The 20275-nt window shown below is 39.8% G+C and overlaps 1 protein-coding gene across 6 annotated transcripts in view; it reads right to left on the bottom strand.

Moving 5' to 3' along the window:
- AKT3 (AKT serine/threonine kinase 3) overlaps nucleotides 1-20275 on the bottom strand; it is a 306832-nt gene that overhangs the window by 161800 nt on the left and 124757 nt on the right. For 4 of the 6 annotated variants that reach the window (XM_023247426.2, XM_045049318.1, XM_045049319.1 and 1 more), the window contains exon 3: nucleotides 9935-10060. The exons of 1 other annotated variant lie outside the window; for it this stretch is intronic. In XM_023247426.2, the coding sequence (XP_023103194.1) occupies nucleotides 9935-10060 (126 nt within the window). Of the gene's footprint in view, nucleotides 1-661; nucleotides 685-9934; nucleotides 10061-20275 lie in introns of those variants that run through there. One more of the 6 variants, XM_045049320.1, reaches the window with a different exon arrangement.

The following is a 20275-nucleotide window of genomic DNA, read 5'->3' as shown; positions in this document are numbered from 1 at the left end:
GGGGCGAGTGCCTAACTGTGACCCTGAGAAAACAAGTGTCTGGTATGAGCACGGCATTCGGCTACAGATTTCAAGTGCCATATTTATTCCCATCATTTATCCTTCTTCCTCCTTTGATATTTTTCACTCTATACAGGGATAAAAAAATAACATACCATCTGGAGCTTTCATTCATATCTGAGGATTTCATACTCATTTAAATCAACAATAAGAGATTCAGCCGAAGTTTCTCAGAAATAACATTTCAAATTAATGCTATTCCCGTTACCTGGAATGTACTTCATCTTTTGAAATCTTACTCTTTCTCCAAACGAGCACAATTTCCAAGAAGCTCGTCTTCATGATCCAGTCCTTAACGACCCTCCCTTTCCTAAACTCTTACTCAATGTGTTAATTGTAAAACTTACTTCAGAACTGAATGAAACATCGCAAAATACCAATTCCAAGGATTTGTGGCAGATTTTTGCTACTAGATGATAAACTCTCCAAAGCCAAGGGCTAACCCAGGTCTATGGATTATGAAATGAACACAGGCACAGGCTTCAGAGTCATTCTGTGAAGCACGGGCTGAAATCCTGGCCCGGCCATTTGCCAGGTAAGCGAGCTCACCGAGTCACATAACCTCCCTCAGTCTCTTTAAAATAGAGAACATAATACTTACCTCAGAGCGGTGTGAAGATTAAATGAGATAACATATGTGAAAGGGCCTGGCACATAGTAACGCTCAAAGAAAGGTTGGTTTCCTTCCTTATTTCCTTCTTTTTTCCCTCAGTACCTGGTACAATGTTGAGAACACAATAGACCCTCAATAAAAACTTTCTAAATAGCCATTAGAACTTAGATTTCCTAAAAATATGCTTAAATATTAATTGTGATAACTCCTATGCTTCCAAATTGTGTTACTTTAAATCATAGGCACACGAGGTAGGAAATTTCAAAAACAGAATTAAGTGAGGGAGGCTGTTGGTTGGATAGTGTGTCTAGGAAAGAGAGTCAAGGAGAGAGTCTGAGGTAAAGTGTTTGAGAATAATTCAGTGAAACTAATTGCATGCAGGGTGTTCTTTTATGTCAGTATCTTTGGATAGATGGTAGTTAACTGTTGACCTTAGGAGAAGCTCAAAGAGAGAGGAAGAAGGGAAGGAGGAAGAAGAGGAGGGAGGAGAGAAGGGAGGGGAAGAGGAGAGGAGGAGGGAGGGAGAAGGGAAGAAGGAAGGGAGAAAGGAAGGAGAGGAGGGAGAGAAGGAAGGCTGGCTCTGTTGGGGTCTCCTCACATCATTTAACATAAGCTACGGAAACTCATCACTCCTTGCCTGCCTTCCCTTAAGAACAAGTCCCAATGCATCTTCCACCTTATAAAACAGTAATCATCTAATGGAAGAACCAAATTAATCAAAAACTTTCCACCAATGGATGGTAACCAAGGGATCCCCTCAGGATAGTCAGAAAGATATGTGAGGATTCTATTCCTTCTATTAAAAAGTGAAAACAACTTCTGACTAAAATAAGGGGTAACAATAGTCACATGGACCAACCACCCGTGGAAGCTTTGACTTCCCAAAGGCGTGAAGGTTTGAAGAATCTGGTCTGTGCCCCACTCCTCTGAGGCCAATGAAATGGGGCTGGCCTTGCAGCTGTAGTGATGCTTCCTTCCTTGGCCAGAGGTGGCCATGGCCATGGTTTGGGGGTCCAGCTCATGTTTAGTTACAAGGACTAGCTGTTACAGATCAAAGTCCTTGGCATTAAATGAAATTGGGATTTCTTCCCCCAACCAACCCATAGAAGCTGTCTTCAAGTGCAAGACAGCACTGCAAATAGTTTCTACCTAAAACCTCTAATGATCTTTATTTTTTTTTATTTTTTATTTTTTTAATTTTTTTTTTTTTCAACTTTTATTTATTTTTGGGACAGAGAGAGACAGAGCATGAACGGGGGAGGGGCAGAGAGAGAGGGAGACACAGAATCGGAAGCAGGATCCAGGCAGAGCCTGACGCGGGGCTCGAACTCACAGACTGCGAGATCGTGACCTGGCTGAAGTTGGACGCTTAACCGACTGCGCCACCCAGGCGCCCCAAGATCTTTAAAGAAAATCCAATCAAGTAGCTTCCTTGCCATTCCAATGTAATGTAGCTGGAAAGGGAAGGATGGCTGTCATTTAACCCAACCGAGCAAAATTACCGCATATCTCCTGTTACATTGAGACTTTTATTTGCACACCCTTTCACAATTTACAAAGCGTGTTCACATACAGCATCTCATTTAATCCTTACCATAATCCTGAGAAGTGGGTATTATTAACCTTCGTGTCTAAAGATGACAAAGATGGAAGCACCTGGGTGGCTCAGTCGGTTAAGTATCAGACTTGGTTTTGGCTCAGGTCATGACCTCATGGTTGGTGAGATCAAGCCCTGCGTCAGGCCATGTGCTGACAGTGCTGAGCCTGCTTGGGATTCTCTCTCCCCCTCTCTCTGCCCCTCCCCTGCTTGTGCCCTCTCTCTCTCTCTTTCTCTCTCTCTCTCTCTCAAAATAAATACACAAATAAATAAACTTAAAAAAAAAAGATGACAAAGATGAAGACCAGAGAAATTATGTGATTTGCCCAAGGCCACACACTAGTAAAGTAGCAGAACCAAGACAGATGACCTTCCAGCACACAGACCTTGTCACAAATGTTGCAGGAAAATTTTTACATGAGCATACACAGTCACTGTGCTCTAGAAGTTTATCACTCCCCTGGGTTCCCCATAAGCGCCCCCCAACTTACATTTCGATAAATGAGGCTATGGCAGTAAAGACTGCAACTATAAATTAGCTTCAAGTAAATCAGGAAAGGGGGTGACAGAGAGCTCAGAAAAGTCACGAGGGAAGACTCGTGACAGATGTCTGAGCAGGTCACTGACAACGTTCTAACGAAGGAAGTACTAAAACAGTAAGACTATCTAATAGGAAACTCATGTGACACACAATGTAAATTTATGTCCATAAAGGACGTGATGGTGAGGGGTGCTGTCACACCTAGGAGCCGCATCTGAAACCCTGAACTCCATAGTCATGTCCATGAAAACAGGATTATACTTTTTCTTTTTGTACGTTTGTTGTGTAATGCCGAAAAAAAGAAGGGAAGAATAGACATTCTGTGGAAATTTTTTCTTATCATTTTAGGGTGTGATTTGAATGGCAGGAAGAGAATGTGTGACTGAGTATGGCATTATTATTCTTTGTAATTATCTACAAACAATCTCCCTTTAAAGTGATTTTTAACAAGGTTTTCTCCTTTCCCCGTTCTAAACTTAGTTTATGGGTTAAACTTTGCAAATAAATGATTACAGTACCCCCTGGAAAATATGACAGAAAGGAAGAAAATCTGATTACAGTTGCACTTATCCACTACATGATCAAATTTTAAGTAAGGGCTCTATTATATATAGTGAGACGCCACTATTACAGGACATAACTTTGTTTGCCTAAAAATCTGATCACAGGCAAGGGGAAGAAAAGCACCAAATCTTCAAATGATGAAGTACATAAAATAGTGTAAATAAAAATCACTGAAAACAAAAATGAGGTTAAGAACTTTATATGTAATTCAACCTAATAGAATGTAGCAATATACGTCAAAAAGAAAAGTGTGGAACATTAAAGAGTAATAGAAGACAAAGTGAATATTGAAAATACACAGAGTAGAAACATAGGTATGATTTGGGCAAGTGTTCGATTGTTGATACATGATACATACAAAAAATAAATAAATAGCCATTCAGGCTCCTCTTGCAAAAAATGGAAAAATGTGAGATTTTTCTGAGCTAAGGAGGTGATACTTGGAAAGGAAGTTTTTTTCCGAAGATTAATCTATCCTATGCATTGCTCCCAAATACTCCAGACAGGAGAATATTTGAAGGCAAGAGATCAACTAGGAGACTTATCAGAATAGTCCAGGGAGAACCTGATGAAGAGCTGCCCCAGGATGGTAGCAGGGAGATTGCAGAGTACGGAAACAAGACGGTATCTTGCTGACCGACTGGCTCACGGAGGGAAGAGCGCCATTTGCTTACAGATGTCCCCTTTCTACCGTAACCTGGTAGGTTCTTCTTTTCATCAGATACTGATTTGGACACCTAATGCATAAAAGCCTCCGACGGTTCCCAGCTGGTTTCCATTAAAAACATCAAATTGGTATTTAAGATCTTTCACAATCTGATTACAAAGTATCTAATCTTGTTTTTTCTCCAACATGAATGTTCTATCTACCTGTGATATCGCCTATGCTATTCACAAAATAGGCTCCTCATTAATTCTGGACTTCATGTGCATATGTTGTTAACCTCACTGTGAATGTCCTCCTTCTTCCGAAAACTTACATATCACCTATCCTCCAGAGCTCATGCTAAAATCCTTACCTAGTCACCCTAGCTTACCTTTACCTATTCTCTCAACTTCTATAAAATTCATTCTGGCGACGAATCTCATCATTCCTCCCACTGCAGTGTGTTGTGAATGTCTTCCACAGTCAATGACAAATTCCCACATTCAAACATTGTATCTTATACTCCTTTTAGTATCTAGTATGGTTCTAATGATCAATAAACCCTTTAAAAGTGAACTAGCCAGATCTCTTATAATTCTTCTATATTTATGTGGTATAGAGTTACCCTAGATTTATAGGGTTGCTATTCTAGGTTGTATTATATGTTATGTAAGACTGAGAATCAATTAGCAATTTCTCTATCCCCATGAACAGCCACAGTGAAAACATTAGTAGAAATCGCCTCATTTTTCTATGTATTTAAAGTATCTTTTATACTACGTATTCAGAGGTAATGATGTCTTTTTGGTAGGTTTAAGCCCCCTTACTTTCTTATAAAAAGAAGAAAAATAGGTTAATGAGTAAACATTTCATTTCAAAATTGGCCTAAGAAATGCAGATCGACCTATTTTTTAAAAAGCTGACTGAAGAAAGGTTTCAGAGAGGAAAGCGATATGGTCAGAATTTGCAACACGGAATAAGCTGGATTTCTGGGAGGTGCTATTGGAACACAGGTTGGCACGTCTCTCTTCCCACCACTGAGAGTGAAAGGGAGTAGATAAAAAGGCAGCTGAGCCCCAAGACACACAGACAAATGTTCAAACTCTCCATTGAAGAACTGTTTTACTCTTCAGTTGGGCTGGTAACTGTCAAAACATTTGAGACCATGACTACTGGGTAGACCAGCTACTGTGCTCAAAGTACATGTGAACGCAGCTTTATGACAATGCTTGTGTCTTACATATCCTATATTATTTCCTAAATTGTAATGTTTCCTGCGCAAAAATAATCTCAATCTATAATTAGCAACTGACCAAATCATAATTCTGATTAGAGAGAGGCACTTGGCTTAAAAAACAATGGTTATTTTTACTTACATTTCTACAGTACGATATTTAGAGAGGACCTTCGCATAGAGTTCATATATGATCCCCCAAAGGAGGATGAGGTCAGATCTTTTCATCCATGTTTCAGGGGCTTGGAGAGTTTACATTCTGCATGCCAAAGGCTATCTAGCCATTTAAAATATCGTAACTCTGACCCCAAATCATATCTCAAGGCTCTCAATCTAGGGAAAACGGCACAGAATGGGGACAGGGGAGGGAAATAAAATGCAAATGACAGTAGATGAATTTGAGTTCTAACCTTGGCACTTAGCTACTACTACCTAGTAAGGTAACTTTATACAGATCACTGAATTTCAAAAGGCCTCCTTTTCCATCTAAAACTGGAGAAATCTGGACTATTTGTTTTCATTCATTCATTCAAAAATGGTTATTATTAAGCCCTAATAGGTAGGCACTAGGAGATAGAAGATAAATAACACTAGGCTCTTTACCGTAAAATAACTCGCAGATCAGCAGAGGAGACGTAACACATGAACAAACAACCAAAAACCACTGTGATAACAACAAAAGAGACCAGCTTGATGAAAGGCAGGGAAGAGTAATTTAGTAGGACTAAGGATGGGCATTTAAATGTGAATTAAATCTTAAAGTATGAAAAAAAATGATCCAGACAAATAGAGGCCACAAAGCCATTCCAGTCAGGGGGAACAGCATGAACAAAGCCTCAGAGCGGAAGAGCTGTGGAGTTTATGCAGGAAATCACAAACGCTTCATTGTGCCCACATGTGACCACCCAGAAGACACAGGAAGCGAGAGTTGAAAGCAGAAGTCAGACTGAGGAGATCCCCACATGATATACTAAAGAAGCTGGACTTCATCCAGTAGGCAATGGCAGGGCCATCACAGTGGAATGGTACGGTGAGGACTTAACTGGGGAATGGTCCCTGTGACAGTCACGAGAAGGTCAGAATGTAAGTGGTCGGTCGAATCTACAGGCAGAGCATCTAGTTAAGAATCTACAATAGAAGACAACAAGCTTATTCTGGGGTGATTATAGTTTGATTTACAGTTCAAACACTAATCAGCAGAAACAGAAATGGACTGGGAATGGGGTGAAGACGTGAAGGCAGTGGGGGGCGGAGGTAACGGCATGGAATAGATTCAGGTTTCTGCTCAAGACAGAACTGACATACTGAGGAGTGGCACCTGGGAGGCTCAGTCAGTTGAGCGTCTGACTTGGGCTCAGGTCATGATCTCACAGTTTGTGGGTTCAAGCCCCACGTCAGGCTCTGTGCTGACAGCTGGGAGCCTGAAGCCTGCTTTGGATTCTGTGTTTCCCTCTCTCTCTGCCCCTCCCTCACTCCTGCTCTGTCTCTGTCTCTCAAAGGCAAATAAACATTAAGAAAGAAAGAAACAAAGAAAAGAAAAGAAAAGAAAAGAAAAGAAAAGAAAAGAAAAGAAAAGAAAAGAAAAGAAAAGAAAAGAAAAGAAGAAAAGAAAAGAAAAGAAAAGAAAAGAAAAGAAAAGAAAAGAAAAGAAAAGAAAAGAAAAGAAAAGAAAAGAGAAAGAAAAGAACTGACATACTGAATACAAGGGGAAGTTGACAAGATTATCTTAAATTCAGCTTAGGACAGGTTGAGTCCCAGAAATACCTAGGCAGAAATATCCGGCAGTGAGTTGACTATAGTAGCCTAGGGCTCAGGAGAGAGGTCTGCCCGGAAGATATATCTTGTGGGAGAATAAACTGCATACAGGTGGTAACTAAAACCTTCAAAGTGAATGTGACCACCCAGGAAACGGGGACAAAATGAGAAGCTTCCTTGACCAGAACCCAGTTATGTACCATAATCCACGAAACAGGCAAAGGAAGGAAACCAGAAGAGGCATCCCAGAATACAACAGGAGAGGTCACCCCAAGAAAGAAGTGGTGATCGATGGCATGAAATGCAGCCCAAGATGTCAATCCAGGAAAAGAACAACTGAGAAATGTCTACTGGTCTTAGCAATTAAGTGGTCACTGGAGAACTTACTGAAAGTGGTTTCAATCAAGTGACTAAGAAAGAAAGCCAGATGGCAATGGATTGAGAAATAGAAATATATAAGCACAAACTAACTTTTTGGAAATTTTAAATCCGGAAGGAAGGAATGTGAAATTTAGTGAAGATTGGGGAGAGGGATTCGAAGTCCCGGCCAGGTCTCATTCTTCACTTTTTCAGACGGATAAAAAGCCTATTTTGGTAAAATTCAAATAAAACCCACATATATTAAATTGGAAGTAAGGTTTTTAATTATCAGGAAAAACAAGGGACTCATGTAGCCATCAATGGAATATACATATACGCATATGTAACATTTTCCAACATACCTTACAAGTACCTGGTAAAATCATCTCTTTTTTCACATACTCCAGGGGGCCAGGGACAGAGGGAAACTGTTGACCAAGTATCCCTCCCTTGCTCCAACTGTTCCTTCTCTTAATGTTTCATAAAAACATTATGGAACACTAAGGAATATCCTTCTCCCCTGCTTTAACTATTTAACTCCTATTCACTCTTGAAGGCCTGCTCAAAATTCCCCTCACAGAATCTCAGCATGTAGGAGACAAAAAGGCCTTACAGGCTCATGACATCCATGTGTTTCTCCCTCTATGCTGAGAGCTTCAGAGAATGATCCCTCCGAGGTCATACTCGTGCCTCGGGGCAAAGCTAGAATTTGAACTACTTCTTCAACCAGCGTCCATTTCACAACTCATCCTTGGGTCCACTTAAGACTGCAAGGAAGTCAAGCTTCAAGAATAATCTATCTTAAATAGTTGATTTAGTGTAAGACCCATCTTAATACACTTCTGAACACTAAGGAGCTGGTCTATAACTTCACTTGTTGGTTTGTCAACTACCTACGACTACTTGATGATAGAAGTAAAGATTACAGATGTCAACTAATACTTACTTCGTGGATAGGCTGACTGTCAGTCACTAAATAGGATCTCTCCCCCAGAGTGCAGTATTTATTTCCGCCTCTGCCAGTGGAAGTGTTGGAGCAGATGTTGGCAGACTGTGACATACAGTATGTCTTTAAAACTTGTTGGGGTGTGAAATTTCATAAGGTCAAAAAATGCTGCATTTTGATCAGCAGATACAGGAGTTCTGTACTTTCATAAATCATTTCAGACAAACCAATACCATTTGCTAGTAAGATAGAGAAACTAAGAAACTGTACTGGCCTTATGGAGGAGATAATGTATGCTGTTAGGGTTTTAAAAGCCAATTTTTTTATCATTTTAAAGCAAATGCTCGCTCAGAAGATCTTTAGAGTGAAAATGTGCTCTTAAGTCAACACAAAATACAAGATATTACTTCAATTGACAACAGGATTTTAAAAGTAATTTTCTAGTCAGAGAAAGCCATAAACATCTAATGTGTATTCCAGTGGGGGAAAAATTATTTCCTTAACCAATATATACACATTAAGTGTTCTCACTTGTTAAAAACTGAAATCCCTACATAAGAATCCATTTATATAAATAGAGAGATGTTTGGGTCTTTTAAGTTAGTATTCTTATCACTCAAATGATTTCACAAACCCTTTGGTTTACTGCTTTATCTTACTCTTAAAAAAATTAAAAGATACTATCCATTAAAAAGGCTGGGGCTCCATATAATCTTAAAATGACTTTTATGACATTCAAGGACTTTTGTTATCTTGGATATTTTGTTGTTGCTATTTGATATTTTTATTTTTATTTTTTTTGCTTCCATCTTAACCTCCTACCTTTTCCAAATGTAGCTAACAGAAAACAACACATAACCAAAATCAAAATTAAGAATGGTGTCTAGCTGAAGATTTTATCTCAATGGCACAGATTTTAGCTCTTATGCAAGTTTATTTTAACCTAACGTAACTTTTTAAATGCTTTATTTCTGCGTTAACACAGAAAAACCCTTCCGTTGATTAATCAGTAATACAATCAGCCTAAAGAGCCCGGCATTTCACAGCAATGTTATTTGTTGCCATTATCACAGGCAGAACCATCTTTCAGTTTATTTTGTGCTGTGTTCAAGAAAATATACAGTCCCTAAGTCAATCTTAATTACAAACATTTTTCTGAGATACTTGTAAGGAAGAAAAATTTAACTTCAAACATAAAACCTCCCCAGAAAATAATTTCTAAAGTAAATCACTTGTTTCTCATCAGATGATCAACGAAAAGAGCTAAGATCATGCCAGGAAACCGATCAGAAATGCACTCGGTACCGCAACATCTTACAACCAAGTTCACCCTAGCAACCAAGTTCAAAGGTCTCCAATCTTATTTTATGAAGAAAGGCCTGAGGTACATATTTGGGGAACTGTATTTACCACATTTAGGTTCTAACTACATAAAATCTTGTACTGTATTGCCTTAGAGAAGGCCATGTATTATCGATAATCAAAGCTGAGAGTTTCCCTGCTCTTAAATACAAACCTGAACTCTTTCATAGGCTTCTCATATATCATAAGGGATCTGACACGTGAGGTCACACAAGTAAATAGATAGGAGGTGAATCAACAACTATAATTAACTTACTTGCCACTGAAAAGTTGTTGAGGGGATAAGGTAAATCCACATCTTGAGGCTTCTCTTTATATCCAATGAATGAGCCATCTGTCTTCAAAAGGAAGTATCTCGGCCTCCAGTTTTTTATATATTCTCCTACATGAGGAAAGCATGCATGTTAATGCTGGGGGGAAAAAATGAACAGCAGCTTTTATGTGAAAAATCAATTATGGTACAATATATGTCCCACAACACTGGCCTCCAAGAATTTAGTTAGGCAATTTTCTTTTAACTTAGCTTACAAAAGAAAATACATAAGCCTGCAATTAAGATTCAATAAAAACTCAAACATGTTTTGTTTTTAATGATTTCACACTTTGATAATTCATTTGCACCATTATTTCTTCAGAGAATCATTCATCTGAGTACACATTTTGTTCAGTTTTTCATTTTATCAGATGGGCTGTTAGAGCATATTTCAACCATTTTAAAAAGCCTTGGTAAATCATCCACACAGTATCAAGGAATTTCGATGAAAAACACTTATCATAAGGAGGAACATGAAATGGATGTTTATCTTCCAAGTACTACTGACTAATTGTGTCATTTTTTAAGAAGAAAGAGGGGAAAGTCTGTTTTCACTGTTAAATCTTGATCGTAACTTGTTTTAACAACATTTTATTGTTCTGAATAGGGAAATTATCCTCTCTACAATGCTGCAAATAAGTCAAGGAAATGAAGGAACATGGGTGAACAGAGCTTAAAAACCATTCACACACTCACACACATTAATAACCGTGAGAACACGTGCTACAATACCAAGCACATGATTGTCAAGAAATGCACTTTATCAAATTTTAACATAAACTGTCACCTCTCTTCCAAAAAGTAAGTTTTTAGCAACCAGATCACAAGTTGCTTACCTAATATGGGACTCTTCTTAATTTTAAGAAACAGGTGTTTCGTGATACCATAAGAGATGGAAGGCTATCTGGTCTCAAAACTGTCCCCTCTCTACTGGGTATTTCTACCTGGTTCTTCAATATCAAATGTTTAATCACAGTACTGCAAACAACTGAAAACAGCCCAACTTTCCCTACAAATCAGCCTCTTCTCTTGATCACTGTTACCCAAGCTCAAACACCTGGCTGTTGCCTCCCCTTCGGCTCGGTCAGTATTGCCTTCCCCAGTCTCCTATTAGCCTAGCCTGAAAGGGGCCCTTGCACCCTGCCTTTCTGCTGCTGTGCCGTGACCACCCCGATTCCTACTCACCCCCTTCCGTCCTAATGCGTCTACCACCTCCAGATTAATCCCATGCCTGGGTGTACCACTTTGATTGCATCACCTGTCTGCTCAAAAATATTCTGACTCCCTACTGTTTAATCAAGTTTCTTAACAGGAAATGTAAGCCCTTCCATAATCTCACCCCAACATACATTTCAGATATGCAGTGTGCCTCTGAATCAGCGATTCTCAAGGTCCTTCCCTCACACCTCTTTATACTATTAACTGTTACTGAGAACTCCCACAAGCCCATTAATGTAGATCACGTCTAATTTATTGTATTAGGAACTGAAAAGAAATTTTAAATTCTTCTGTCACTTCAAGAATAACAATAAACTCATTGCATGTAACATAGCTAATATATTTTTATGAAAATTATATTTTCTAAAACAAAAAAAATCAGCAAGAGAGAACTGCTTTACAGTTTTAACAATCTCTCTGATGTTTGGCTTCATAGAAGACAGCCAGGTGCTCGTTATCTGCTTCTGTATTCAATCTATTGTAGTATGTTTGTTTTGGTTTAAAACATAGGAAAGCAATCTGGTTCAAACAGGTATGAAGCTGGAAAAGGGAAGAGCATTCTGACAGTTACAGTGATCTTTCTTTGATACTACATCAGCATTTGACAGGTGGTGGTTTGATGACACCATATCCATGAACTTCCTACACCGGGTTGTGGGAAAATCCACCGGTCAAATGAATCTTTTACATATGCATGGTTTTGTGACATCATACAGTGGGCATTTAGAAAACACTGGTCTGCTGAGTTATACTGACCTTCCCACTACTGACACACCGTATTACGCAAGTATCATCAGAAAAGTAAGCACCGGGAAGCCATCAAGCTCACGATGGCAGACATGTTCAAATTTTTGCTTGAAAACTTGATCTTCCCCATTGGTGGTTAAGGGCTGTCAGTCCTCTTCCTTGCAGTGATGCTTTCCGGGTCAGTGCCAGCCTAGGGCTGCTACTTGACAGAGCTTAATAGTGATTTACCAAATGAACGAATGAATGAATGAATGATACGTATACAAATATCCCAGCACATAAAAGAACTTAAAGGGCAAGAAAAAGAAAACCTGATTCCCCTCCTCACTTTGTTTTACTGAAAAAATATGGCCCAAATATTGATACACACATGCCAAATTTATAAAACCAGAATGTTAATAAACCCACAGTTCCCATCAAAAAAGATGAAGGAAGTTCCTTTCTTGACTGTCCGTATTATTTTATTTTTCTATTTTTATCTATGGATTCCTACATAAAACTTAAAATCATTAGCTATTACTTCTCTAATTAGTGATGGAGTATTTAGATTTCAAATGCTACTGTAAAGGAACAGATTCATATCGGTATAAGATGCTGTAAGTCTACCAGGCTAAAAAATGAACAATAGTTTAATAATTACACCAAAGGTAAAACAAAACAAATTCATTTTAAATATTTTAATTTTTTTGAATGTTTATATTTATTTTTGAGACAGAGAGAGAGTGTGAGCAGGGGAGGGGCAGAGAGAGGGAGAGACACAGAATCTGAAGCAGGCTCCAGGCTCTGAGCTGTCAGCATAGAGCCCGATGCAGGGCTTGCCAACCATGAGATCATGACAGGAGCCAAAGTTGGACACTCAACAGACTGAGCCACCCAGGCGCCCCATCATTTTAAATATTTTAAAGAAGAAATAATGGGATAGCACTATTTCTTATTTTATGAAAGCACTGAAAACACTTATTCAAGAAATATGAAATTAAAAGAAATAAACATCAAATTTTCATCTCTAAGAATAATTTCCTATCAGCCACTAAGTATTTACGTGCTCAGATGCGAGACATGAGATACCACCACATAAATCTTCTTTTTTCTTAAGCAAGTCTTAGGAAATTTCAAATATTTCATATGGTCTACAAGCAGGACTTCTGGTTGCCAAAAAGCTCTCTTAAAAATAAATCTATTGTGCACCCATGACACAGAAAGATTACACCAAGACACTGCAGTAGTCATTCACACAGGATTAAAAGTCAAAATTTACCTTCTTGACAAAATAGAAATAAGTATTATTTCTCACAAATTTTGGTTAATAATGAGTTGATTCAGTTAAATTGGTCAACAATTATACTATCACATGAAGCTCACAGTGGATCTCAAACTTTCAATGAACACTCTTGATATTTGACTCTTGTTTATAATATGAATAAACTTCCTGAGAAGATGTTTAGAGTACATTTATTTATTTGTTCTGTATGCTGGAGACAGTCGTGGACAAATAAAAAAGACAAGGATTTTGACTCTTGGAGTTTATACTCCTGACCACATGAGATTTCAGGCACCCCTAAAACTCGGAGAAGCCTTCTGAATACTTCCTGAAAGCAGATCCTTTCGTTTATAGGTTCCCATTGACATTCTCAAGTCAAGTTCATACAACAGCATGTTGTGCTGGCCTAATTAAATATTTATTTTCTAGTTCCAAAAGTGGAACTGAGAAGAGATTCGTTTTCTGCCAAAGAAATGGGCCTTACCGGGGACACAAATTCACAAGGAGGGAATAAAGCATAAAAGCAAGCTTTACTGCCACCAACCCAGGCCCAGAACAAAAGAAGAAGATTCGTAGCTCAAGAGATAGAAAAGGTCATAGCTTTTCCCGATACCACGGCAGGAAACTGTGCACACTGGTGGAAAAGGAGAACTGTTCCTGCAGCCTGGGGCTTCCCAAGAAAATCGGACCTTGTCCCACCGGTCATGAAAAAGGACCTGAACACTCTCCTCGCTGAGAGTCTGGATAAGGCACACACTCTCAGGCTGCTCTAAAAATATGGCCCAAAAGTCCTCACTTTTATGGGGCTAAGTGCCCGGAACAAAGGTACCCTCTCTGCCTCCGATCCTTTTAAGCCAGACTGCTAAAAGTCAACCACAGCTTGCATTTTAAACATGGCATTTACACCTAAATTTATACGTATTATATGTATTAAAACCAAGTTGTATCATACTTTTATATTTATAGCCCATAGGCTTCAACTATCTAAGACACAGCTTTGTTGTAATGGGGAGAAAGTCTTGTTTAAAAAAGCAGCAGCATTTATGGGGCTCCTATTCAAAGCTTACGGCGCGTTGTCATGATCAATCCTCAGCAAGCATCGAGGCCACACCCTCGATGTTAGATAGGTATTTCCAACACCACCTCTTCCCAGCTTTCAATCTACCTTAGTTAAGGGCCCTTTCAATTAGTTCTCACACTCCTTGGCTGGAGGCTTTATGTATTTTGAAGTCTGCTGGTTCCAATATCAAAACACATATATTTCCCAACGAGGATCCTGAGATTTTGGCCTCTGTAGTGAGCTGAATGGTGACCCTCAAAAGAGATGGACACACCCTAATCTCAGGGACCTGGGAAAATTACCTACTATGGCAAAAGACGTGATTAAGTTAAGGGTTTTGAGAAGAGGAACTTATGCTGGGTTATCTGGGTGAGCCCTAAATCCAATCACAAGCATCTCGGAAGCAGGTGTAAATGTGAGGCAGGGGGGGCTCTGACATCGAGGAGAAGGCCATGTGACTTGATGGTGCACCACAAGCCAAGGACTGCCTGGGGACACCAGATGCTGGAAAAGCAAGGAATGGATTCTCCTGTGAAGCCTCTGGAGGGAGTATGACCCGACACCTTGACCTCGAACTTCCAGTGTCTAGAACTTCGAGACGATAAATATCTTTTGTTTTGAAGCACCCAATTTGTTGTAGTTTGTTACAGTGGCCCTAGAAAGCTTAATGCAGTTTCTTAGCACCACAACCGAAGGCTTGTTTACAGAACCAAAAAAAAATGCCTACTGATTTGTTAAGTTCTTGGCATCAGTGGTAGAGAGACACATAGTTAATACCTTCTGAGCACAAAGGGAGAAACGCACCTCACTCTTATAAATAGGAGAGAGTCCTATTTAGGAAATGCGGGGTTGGAGGAGGCTGTTCACTAGAGTTCACAGTTTTCTTGGTTACAATCACTTCAGATTCTGGACTTCTGCCAACTTTCTTACATTATTTAATAATTTATTTCCTGTAATCTCTTCAAACACACAAATAAAAAAATCTCAGTGTTTCTGAGCGCGTGTGGCCATACAGAACATTCTTGATTTCCCCACCAAGTACAAATAATATTTTGGCTCTCAGTCTTGATCTTTAATAACAACCTCAGATGGGAGATGGTGGGAGTTTAAATCCATGCTAACTCTCCACCTACAATATTCTGAATGAGTACCCCTGTGGGTCATCTTTATTAGGAGATGCGTTCAGCTCAGGGCTGTCCAACCAAGTTGACGGTGTTCACGTCCTACCTGATCTCAAATCACATTTGTATTTAATAATCTTCAACTTACATTCATCCTCGCACACTACAGATTATTTCATCAGCACTTTGCTGAGAATCACCTTTGCACCTTTAAAGCTGATATCATCAAAAAGTGCAGAGTAGGAGCTAGGAACGTACATCTAAGGACTAAAAGCAGACTGATTAAAACGTTCAAATGATCTTACATCTAGAACTAGGAAATGCTGAGATTTGTTCAGACATACGAACGGAAAAAAGCTGGTATCCTCACAAATGAATCATGTTGACGAGTATTTGCTTCATTCGTTCATTCATTTTTAAGGCTAGGTTGTGTTCCAGAACCTGGTCCTGACCCTAACTCCTTGAGAAGAACTGGCCGAGAACAGCTCGGGAACGCTCATTCATCCACTGGAGGCCCAGCCAACTGTCCTGGGCTATGCTGAAAACAGTCAGGTGAAGTCACGAAGATGTTACTGAAATACATATAGAGACAATCCGATTGAGAAGCAATTGGTACAACTATAGCACTGTTTGTCATGAATCCCATACACATGATCATTTAGAATTTAGATGATACAATTAAGCAGCAGCTTTAAAATAAGCTACTTTCCTTGGACAAAATATGAAGAAAACAAAAGAGCCGGTTATCAACAATTGTACTGCAGACACACTGAAATTCTAATTTCTGTCAGAGACACGGGTGACACGGCTTTTTAAACATGACTAACAGTCACTCATCCGTGCTGTGACACAGGCTTCCGAAGCTAACCACTCCCTGAGGAAGAGGTGAGGGCATTCTCACGTGCATGGTGGCACCACCGTCTCATCGTAAAGCCAGGAGAACTGCGGGCTCAGCTTTCCTGAGAATATACATATATATGTATGTTCTACTGCCACGTTTAATCACAACACACATTTTCAAGCTATGTTACTATCTGTCTTTGTTGTCTCGGAGAGGAAGAATGAATAGATAAAAGCCACACTGGATGGGTATGTTAATAATTCAGGATTGACGGAGGGGGAGAGCCCACACAAAAAAGAAACTGGCCATATTATCACCGTGATAAGGCACGTGGGTCCCCTTTTCAGAGCAAAAGAAACTCTACTGAAGGCACCTTTGAGAGAGTGCCTTTCTCTCTTTGAGAGAGTCAAGGTCAATACAGGATCAATACACTTCTCCAGTGAGGCTCAGCTCTTTCCCCACTCCGCCTCACCCTTCAAGGGCTCCAGGTAAGACGAAATCGTGCTGCAGGGCAAGGACTCTGCAGCCTGGCACCTTGGGTCTGAACCTGGCTCCTCTACTTTCCAGCTGCAGGAACTGCTCCCTGCGCCCCGATCTGAAAAACGAGAAGCGTGGTAGCAGCTCCCGGAAGGACACAGTGGGACACTGCTTACCTGAGCACAGCACGGGTCAGGTTTTGTTACTATTAAGTGGAACCGATGCCATTTACCATACCTCTCCAACCTCACATTCCATACTCCACTCATCCGTACTGCGCTTACTCGAGAAGATTGACATAGATGAGGCAACAGGCAAAACCTGTAGTAAATGTACTCTCTCACCCCAAAACAACATCTCTTTAACTAGCGGCAGGTATATAAAACTTGAATCCTACCTAAAGAAATGAAAAGGCTATCCCATATCAAAACACGGCATTGATTTAATACTTCTTTCTTGAGGATATCAGAGTAACTAGTCTTCCCAAAAACAGAGCTAAAATTTTAGGTATCTTTTAGATATCTCTGAATTACTTTTTTAGTTTATTTATTCTTGAGAGAGAGAGAAAGCACACATGAGCACAAGTGGGGAGGGGCAGAGACACGGGGAGACAGTGAATCTGAAGCAGGCTCCAGGCTGTGAGCTGTCAGCATGGAGCCTGATGCGGGGCTCAACCTTATGAGCTGTGAGATCATAACCTGAGCCAAAGTCAGATGCTTAACCCACTGAGCTACCCAGGCGCCCCCTCTGAATTATTTTTATTAAGTGATATACACAGGGTACTGTCCCATGAAAATAAAATAATTTTAAATTTCCAAAGAAGAGCTTTTAAGCCAAAAATATGGCAGCTTTCAAACTGAATTTATAGGACTTTAAGAAATCATTAGTCTTAAATAAAAGTCTTCATGGGACAATTTCTACCTAAGACAAGAAAGAGGTTTCATGTTGATATCAGTATAAAATCTATTAATTTTGAGGTTCACAGTATAGTTAAGTATTTAGTTGCTTACTGACCGACATCAACCAAATTAATACACATGCATTACCTAAAAGAAATATAGCAGAATCCTTTTCCACTAATAGATTTCCATAAAGAAATATTAGGACCACAAATAAATAAATACTGAATATATAATTCACAACCATGCACCATGTCTTAAAGATCTTAAAGCCAAATACAGTTACTGCAGAAACGCACGATGATAAACATAACAAAACATTTGCCATCTCTGAAAGAGTCTGTTACATTTTTCTAGAGTGGATTGCGAGTATTCTGTTCCAATCAGTTCTAAGTAAAAGCCCTAAGAATGCCTCTCAGGGAATGAAAGAAGTAGAGTTTCTCAATGAAATTATCATCATCCTCTTTTACAAATGTCTTGAAAATAATCTTAAGGAATTATTTTTATATTATCTACACTGCAATGAGCTAGCATAGTAACAATTTTTCAACTGCATGGGGACAACCTGGTAACTTTTTTTAAAAAAATGAGAGTACTTTTGCATATGCTAAGAGCTTACTAAATATATCTTGATTGGGGTTTCCAGCTTCTACAAACCCCAATGTTTGGGTTATCACGCCCCTTTTAACAAGACCTTTCAAGCACAGTCTTTCCTTGCCCTTGGGCAAAATTCCAAGCGTTACTTTCTGTGGTGTCCTCTGTGAGATCTCCTGGACCCTCATCAAGCAGCTCTGGCTGTGTTCTGATGGTCTCCCAGGACTGGGTGGGGTCTACTAAACATGCCAGAAGCACCCCAGCTCCTTCATTTTCAGGTAACGCTCACAGCTCAAAGAACAAGGTTCTTGAAACACGGTTATTTAGAACCGGAGATAATGGCTTCTAATCGATTCATTCATTCAGAAGTCCGGAATGGGTGTCAAAATATGCAGGAGCTCCGTGAGTACAGAACGAGTGAGACGGGTACAGCACCTGCCCGCAGGGAGCTTTAACTACAGTAGGGCAGCTGGGAGAAGAGAGAACTGGAGAAAAGTGGACGACCGAGCAATAAAATTCAAAGTGAAAAATCCTCCCGCTTCTCTTCGTCGTTTTTAGCGGTCTAGAAAGTCATGGAGGGTGGCAACATCTCCCGTGCCTGGCCTCTCCAAACAGCACCCAGTGTGCCTGGTGATGGTGGTTCTCGGTGACGCCGTCTGACGCATCACCGTGGGGAGAGGGGCTGGAAGCAGTATCAGCAGAGGATCCTTCCGCATTGCATGCAGACCTGGTTTGCTGCTGTGTGGGTTCCAAGACAAGGCACCGCACCCACTCCTCTCTGAAGCCTCGTGACAACACTGGCAGAGGCATAGGAACGGTTCACGATGCTGCTTTCACCCAGCGGGACATGTGACACACCTGAGCTTTCACGTGTCGGGACCGTGCCCGTGCGGTCTATTTCTCTCATGGCTTTCTGCATCGTATTGGTGAATGAGGTCATACTGCAAAACACTCAGACGTTTATGATGATCTCACGCTGGCTGTCTGGCTGTCACACAAGGTCACTGCGAGATTTGTCTGCTCTTGTCCTGGTCAATGTTACCACCGCAACTGACCAGATGGAAGGTGTTTACAATTTTGGTGATTTCTGCGTTGTGCTTCCAAGATGCCTTAAAAGCTTTCCAGATGTACCCACATTCCTCTGCTTTACCACATATGCTCCTTCGTGATTATTTTGAAAAGTATATTATAGTCAAGAAATTTTGCTTCCACTGCATAATGCATGAACTTGTCATTTTTATATTAGGTATGGTTTTCACATCTACTTCCTAAAGAAGGCTGGGTTCCATGTTTTGCTTTGAAGCTGAAGCAATGATAAGAAAAGTACTGCACTGAATACCACAAGATGTTACAATGCAAACGTCTCTAAGGTCCTCCAGTACTTTATCTGCTTTATCTTCTGTCATCCAGCAAACTGCACAATGACCATCTATCCTTAAGCATTATGGTATTTGTTTCAAGGTATTCTGTAAATTAGTTCATCAAACCCAGGTTCCCTCCTAGTATTTTTAGACAACATTATACTTTAAACCAAAAATGTGACACTTACTAATTATTCTTTGAAACATAAGAACATCTTACTAGAATTATAGCAGTAAGTTTTACTTTGAGAGAAAAGCAAGGTGAATGGAGAGAGAGAAGGAAAGACAAAGAGAGAGAGCAAAACATCCACACAAACTAGCCAACAGAAAAATAGCATCTTGGCAATTTAATGAAGAATAAACCATGAGATTAGTTTACATAGCAGTAGATATGTTGTGGAGAATTACTCAATCTGCACTCAGCTTCCTGCTGGGTTCAATGTGAGCTAAATTATTATTTTGCCTACATTTACACCCTTGTAGATTGTGAAGGCAGAGCTTTCTTCTTAATCTGCTTTCTGCATGATAGCAAAAAGTCTCCGACTCCACACACTGCGTCAAACACACGGTCATTCCTGGACTATTTTAACCAAGTATCTGGGGCCACAGAACTTTAAACAGTTTGGAAGAAATGGACGTTTTCAAAGACAAAATTGTACAGCTTCTTTACTATAAATATTTTCCATCTCGACACAGGATATTCTC

The sequence above is a fragment of the Felis catus genome, chromosome F1 (assembly GCF_018350175.1).
Source record: "Felis catus isolate Fca126 chromosome F1, F.catus_Fca126_mat1.0, whole genome shotgun sequence".
Classification (NCBI taxonomy): Eukaryota; Metazoa; Chordata; class Mammalia; order Carnivora; family Felidae; genus Felis; species Felis catus.
The sequence above is the reverse complement of the archived record's forward strand: the minus strand, read 5'-3'. Positions and strand labels throughout refer to the sequence as shown.